The 6,375-nt window shown below is 43.3% G+C and overlaps 1 protein-coding gene across 1 annotated transcript; it reads left to right on the top strand.

The window, feature by feature from the left end:
• The first annotated feature begins 1,811 nt into the window (after nt 1-1,811).
• LOC133551949 (class I histocompatibility antigen, F10 alpha chain-like) lies at nt 1,812-6,375 on the top strand. The gene is made up of 4 exons (XM_061899163.1): nt 1,812-2,193; nt 2,415-2,693; nt 4,769-5,077; nt 5,243-6,375. Exons 1-4 carry the CDS (start codon nt 1,878-1,880, stop codon nt 5,404-5,406), a joined length of 1,068 nt encoding a protein of 355 aa, XP_061755147.1. The 5' UTR covers nt 1,812-1,877; the 3' UTR covers nt 5,407-6,375.

Genomic DNA, 6,375 nt, shown 5'->3' with positions numbered 1-6,375 from the left:
GGTTTATGTAAGCGTTGCTTCAACCTACACCCTTTCGGCTCAATCATTGCTCAAATGAGTGTTTTTTTCTTTTTTTGTTGTTGTTCTTTGTTTTATGTGAAGATTGCCGAAATAAAATACATTGATTGATAAACCTGGAATAATAATAATACAAAATAATGACACATTTTAAATATTTTTTTGACCAAAATCCTTTGGGGTCCCTGGGATGAAGCCTGAGTGGAGGCCTAAATGTATATTTTTATACATATATTGAATATGTTGTATAGCAAAGTAAAAGTTGTGTTTCTTATCTAAGTAAATGTAACTCGTTACTACTCACCTACGTGGATAAGTGTGTTCACCTTTGACAGGTACGACAAAATAAAAATAAAAATGATCACCATCGAGTTCAATGTTTGGCTTTACCGTGTCTACTTTTACTTTCACTTTCTTTGATATTCTGCCAGCAGAAGCGTCTGCCTCACACTTTTCCCCCACGTTCAGCACTTTGGCCACAGCGAGTCCATCTCATGAAGGCTTTCTGCTGACTTTTTTACTCAGGATGAAACTTCCTGGCCGGGAATCGAACCCATGCGAGGCAGATGCGTGTCCCGTTACCCCAGCAGGGACGCCTCACGCTTGGGAGACATAACGGAGGTGAAAGTTAAGACGTGAAATAAAAAGAAGTGAGGATGTCCTGCGGTGTAGCGACTTTATGTCTATCAATCATTATTTGTATTGATGCTTTCTTGAGAGGACTACAATACGATCACTGATCGGATGTTCCAGCCCTGTCATTACTTTTAACTCTCAATCTCACCTTCATTCCTCTTTCTTTCTTTTCTTTCCAAGTTTGGCGGCCAACTTGACACACCTTTTTGTTGTCAAGTCACGTGATTTCCCAGAAAAGCCACACAAGCATTTACCTGACGTGGCCACAAGGGGCGCTCTCTAGTGAGTCCAGTAGAAGACTTCTTGTCAGTTGACTGCTGCCACTTTTCTGTGCAGAATAGCGTTTCGTTTTCTCTCCTCACTGTGACGTCACAGAATGCTGACTCCTCATTGGCTCAGGTGGAGTATTATAAAAAGAGCCTCGACAGTTCCTGGTTCATTTTTCCTGTTTGCGAGTCAAGCGAGTGTTCGTCACTTTTGTCTTTCTCTGCGGGATTAAAAGTGGCAAACATCTTTTTGTTTCGCGCTGACATCATGAACTTGTTTTTATTCTTTCTTCTGGTCGTGCAAATGCACAGCGTGACGCCTGGTAAGTCCTTTTTATAAGTTTATTAATATTTTACTCATAAATCCTCTTTGTGCCTTCACTTAGTTGACTTCTGATAGTTTATGTTACTTATTAATTGAATTATTGTTGTATTATTTAAGACCTTTTATTACTTAATCCTGGTTCTTTTTAAACATATTTTATTGTTTTCCCTTTTTCCTAGTAAAAATTCAAAATGTTCCAATTAGGTTACAGAAGCAGATAAATTCGTTTAGGCTCTTTATTTTTTTTGACTTTAGTGTTTCTTGTTCAAAGACTTATTTTTTCCAAGGCTTGTAAGAACGAACACAAATCTTCAAACACGGAAGTGTCAGAAACTAATCAAGTGTAGTAACATCACCCCGCCACAAGATGTCAGTAAGAGTCGACATCAAATGGGCAGAACAGGTTGTGTTCAACTCTGTTGTACTTTTTATTCAGCCTCCATTGTAGAAAATATATGTTTATTTTCAAAATGTTCAAACTGTCAACAGATGTTAGTAATATTATTAATGTGTTGTATTTGTCATAGAACATGTGAGTCTTGACTGTGATATCTAGCAGTGTTTGATGTTCACTTTAAGACCCGACTGAAGACGGAAGGAGCTAAAATATTCACAGTGCAAGATTGTTGAACATGAAACAAAATAATAAAAAGTCATCCTGTTGTTGTTTTCTTCTTTCAGTGATTCACACGCTGCAGTATTTCTACACTGCGTCCTCTCAAGTTCCAAACTTCCCAGAGTTTGTGGCTGTTGGTTATGTTGATGGAGTTCAGATTGTTCACTATGACAGCAACAGCAGGAAAGCAGAAGCCAAACAGGACTGGATGAACAAAATCACAGCAGAGGATCCAAAATACTGGCAGAGACAAACAGAGATCAGTGTTGTTAATGAGTTGATTGGAAAACACAACCTTGAAGTTCTTAAGAAGCGTTTCAACCAAACTGGAGGTTTGTTTATGTTGAACTTTCTACTACTTAAATGTATTTGATGTACTCTTTTTATACTGTAGTAAACACACATTACTGCACTGATACTTGTCTCTGTCCATCCCATAATAACCTACACTAATACTGTGTGTGTGTGTGTGTGTGTGTGTGTGTGTGTGTGTGTGTGTTTGTGTGTGTGTGTGTGTGTGTCACTCTGCTTTACAACACTGTGTGTGTCTCAGGTGTTCACATTCTCCAGAGGATGTATGGATGTGAATGGAATGATGAGACTGATGAAGTTAAAGGTTGGAATCAGGAAGGTTATGATGGAGAAGATTTCATATCGTTGGACATGAAGACATGGACATTTACTGCAGCAAAACAACAAGCTTTCCCCACCAAACTCAATTGGGACCAGGACAAACATCTACTAGATGACAAGAAGTTTTACTACACTGAGATATGTCCTTCTTACTTGAAGAAGTATGTGAACAATGGGAAGGAGGTCCTAATGAGAACAGGTAGAAACACAACATGTACTTTCACCTTTTAACTTGTTAGCACTCCCCCTATAGGAACATTACTGACATTACACCCTGTCTCTTTATACTCTTCTCTCTTTCTCTCACCTTCTCTCCATCTTTACCTTCATTCTCACCTTCTCTCCATCTTTACCTTCATTCTCACCTTCTCTCCATCTTTACCTTTGTTCTCACCTTCTCTCCATCTCTACCTCCATCCTCACCTTTTTCCCGTCTTTTCCTCCATCTACACCTTCACTCCATCTTTATCTCATTCTCTCCTTCTCTTCGTCTTTACCTCCATCCTCACCTTCTATCCATCTTTACTTCCATCTACACCTCTACATCTGTATCTCTACTCTAACCTTATTTCCATCTTTATCTCATGCTCTCCTCTCTCCATCTTTACCTCCATCCACACGTTCTCTACATCTTAACCTGCGTTCTCACCTTTTCTTCATCTTTACATCATTCTCTCCTTCTTTCCATCTTTATATCATTCTCTCCATCTTTACCTTATTCCCTCCATCCCTCCATCCTCAACTTCTATCCAACTTTACCTCCATTCTCACTGTCTATTCATCTTTACCTCCATTCTTCCCTTCCCTCCATCTTTACCTCCATTCCCTTCTCTCCATCTTTACCTCCATTCTCTCCATCTTTACCTCCATCCACACGTTCTCTACATCTTAACCTGCGTTCTCACCTTTTCTTCATCTTTACATCATTCTCTCCTTCTTTCCATCTTTATATCATTCTCTCCATCTTTACCTTATTCCCTCCATCCCTCCATCCTCAACTTCTATCCAACTTTACCTCCATTCTCACTGTCTATTCATCTTTACCTCCATTCTTCCCTTCCCTCCATCTTTACCTCCATTCCCTTCTCTCCATCTTTACCTCCATTCTCTCCATCTTTACCTCCATCCACACGTTCTCTCCATCTTAACCTGCGTTCTCACCTTTTCTCCATCTTTACCTCCATTCTCTCCTTCTTTCCATCTTTATATCATTCTCTCCTTCTCTCCATCTTTACCTTATTCCCTCCATCTTTCCCTCCATCCTCAACTTCTATCCAACTTTACCTCCATTCTCACCGTCTATTCATCTTTACCTCCATTCTTCCCTTCTCTCCATCTTTACCTCCATCCACACGTTCTCTCCATCTTAACCTGTGTTCTCACCTTCTCTCCATCTTTACCTCATTCTCTCCTTCTTTCCTTCTCTCCATCTTTACCTCCATTCTCACCTTCTCTCCATCTTTACCTCCGTTCTCCCTTTCTCTCCATCTTTACCTCCGTTCTCACCTTCTCTCCATCTTTACCTCCATCCTCACCTTCTCTCCATCTTTACCTCCGTTCTCCCTTTCTCTCCATCTTTATCTCATTCTCTCCTTCCCTCCATCTATACCTCCATTCTCCCCTTCTCTCTATTTGTACCGCCATTCTCTCCATATTTACCTCCATCCACACGTTCTCTCCATCTTTACATCATTCTCTCCTTCTCTCCATCTTTATATCATTCTCTCCTTCTCTCCATCTTTACCTCCATTCTCTCCTCTCCATCTTTATATCATTCTCACCTAATCTTCATCTTTACCTCCGTTCTCACCTTCTCTCCATTTTTACCTCCATTCTTCCTTTCTCTCCATCTTTACCGCCGTTCTCCCTTTCTCTCCATTTTTACCTCCATTCTTCCCTTCTCTCCATCTTTACCTGCATTATTACCTTATCTCCATCTTTACTTTAATCTACAATTTCTGTCCATCTGTACCTCCATCCACACCTTCTCTCCATCTTTACCTCCGTCCACACCTTCTTTCCATCCACACCTTCTCTCCATTTTTACCTCCATCCACACCTTCTCTCCATCTTTCCTCCGTCCACACCTTCTTTCCATCCACACCTTCTCTCCATTTTTACCTCCATCCACACCTTCTCTCCATCTTTCCTCCGTCCACACCTTCTTTCCATCCACACCTTCTCCTCATTTTTACCTCCATCCCCACCTTCTCTCCATCCACACCTTCTCCCCACGTTGTCCTGTGTTCACACGTGACATCACTTCCTGTGCAGAGCTTCCAGAGGTGTTCCTGCTCCAGAAGACGCCGTCCTCTCCGGTCAGCTGCATGGCGACAGGTTTCTACCCCGACGGTGCCGACCTGTTTTGGAGGAAAGACGGCGAGCAGATCTTCGAGGACGTGGAGCACGGAGAGATACTCCCCAACCACGACGGAACCTTCCAGATGTCGGTGGCGCTGAAAGTGGAGGTGACGGCCGACGTGGAGGGCAAGTACGAATGTGTGTTTCAGCTGTCAGGCGTCAAGGAGGACTTGGTCACCAAGCTGGAGAGAAGAAGCATCCTGAGCAACGCAAGCCATGAAGGTGAGAAAGACACATTTAGTTGGAGATGTTTCCCATCACAAGTCCACCTGTCACCATTATTGATCCATGTCACCATGACAACGCTTGACGTCTGCATGCAAAGTAGTCATGAAGGTTTCCTCTTCATGCTTTGTCACTCCACTTGTGCTTTTTTGCTCTCCACAGACAACTTGAGCGTCGCCCTCGCTGCCACGGCGGCGGTCCTCGCTGTGGCGGCCATCATCATCATCATCATCATGGTCATGGTCAGGCGTCACAGAAACAGACAAGGTGAGGGACGCCAATGTCCTCTGTCTTCTTCTTCTCGGTGCACTCGGTCCAGGCCGTGAGTTGATGCTTTCATCCGGGCTGCAAAGGTGCGGCCATCTTTTAGTTGCCTTCCAGCCAAACACTCAAAGATCCACAGAGACAGAGCGCACACTCTCACGTAGAAACACGGCGTGACGTGAGGGGAAAAGTCCACTTCACCTTGTTTCTCTTTCATTTCAGCCCAGTACGATCCAGCTGGTAAGTAAAACATCTTTTCTTTGAGCCGCAAGAAACAAAGCCGTGGTGAAGCGTCACTCACATGGAGGTCTGATGTGGACCTTTGTTACAAGTTTAGCCGGAAAAGCCCAACTGGAGCTGACTCCTTCACAATAAAAGTCCCTCCTGTGAGCACACGCAATACAAAGTCTGGCATATCTCACTTTTGACAGGAGTCCTCAGGATGAGGATCAGCCAAATGAGACATCAAGTGTGCTGACTCGTCATGTTTCCAAGTCACACCTCAAAGATCTGATGTGAGTGACGAGGCACCTTCTGGATGTTCTTCCTTCACCGTTTGCGTTTGTCCCGCAGCTCGCCACGGCGGCGTGGAGCTCGACGAGAACGTGCAGGCGGCTGAAGGCTGAGTAAGCTCACATGGACTGTCTGCACCTCCAAATGTTCTTGTGTGAAGATGATGTTCAACTTGGATTCACCTGCTTCTGTCGGGAATGTGCTGAGTGGTCTTCTTCCTCCAGGATGCTTTGTGCACTGGAACACAGGGAGATGTCTCCATCGCTGAGGGACGTCATCACACTCGGAGATGAGATGGAGATGTGCTTTGTTCTTCGTCCGACTGCTCCTCACGCTATTCCATGTATTCTTCTTTGGCCGTTAAAAGACTTTCAAGATCAAACGCTGGTGGCTGTAAAATCGCACGTTTCATGGCCTTGACGTCATGACGAGGATTTCTTCTTTTCTTTCAATGGCCGCTGCTTATGATCAATATCACATTGTGTCACATCTCTGTCAATAAATCCGTTTTTCCTCCA

Source organism: Nerophis ophidion, linkage group LG04 (genome assembly GCF_033978795.1).
Source record: "Nerophis ophidion isolate RoL-2023_Sa linkage group LG04, RoL_Noph_v1.0, whole genome shotgun sequence".
NCBI lineage: Eukaryota > Metazoa > Chordata > Actinopteri > Syngnathiformes > Syngnathidae > Nerophis > Nerophis ophidion.
This window is presented reverse-complemented; position numbering and strand designations above follow the sequence as displayed.

Excerpts from the sequence above, each read along its gene's own strand:
- LOC133551949 (XM_061899163.1), top strand. The coding sequence starts at position 1,878 with ATGAAACAAAATAATAAAAAGTCATCCTGTTGTTGTTTTCTTCTTTCA. Across the intron at positions 2,194-2,414 it reads GCGTTTCAACCAAACTGGAG|GTGTTCACATTCTCCAGAGG; the intron begins GTTTGTTTATGT and ends TGTGTGTCTCAG. Across the intron at positions 5,078-5,242 it reads GAGCAACGCAAGCCATGAAG|ACAACTTGAGCGTCGCCCTC; the intron begins GTGAGAAAGACA and ends TGCTCTCCACAG.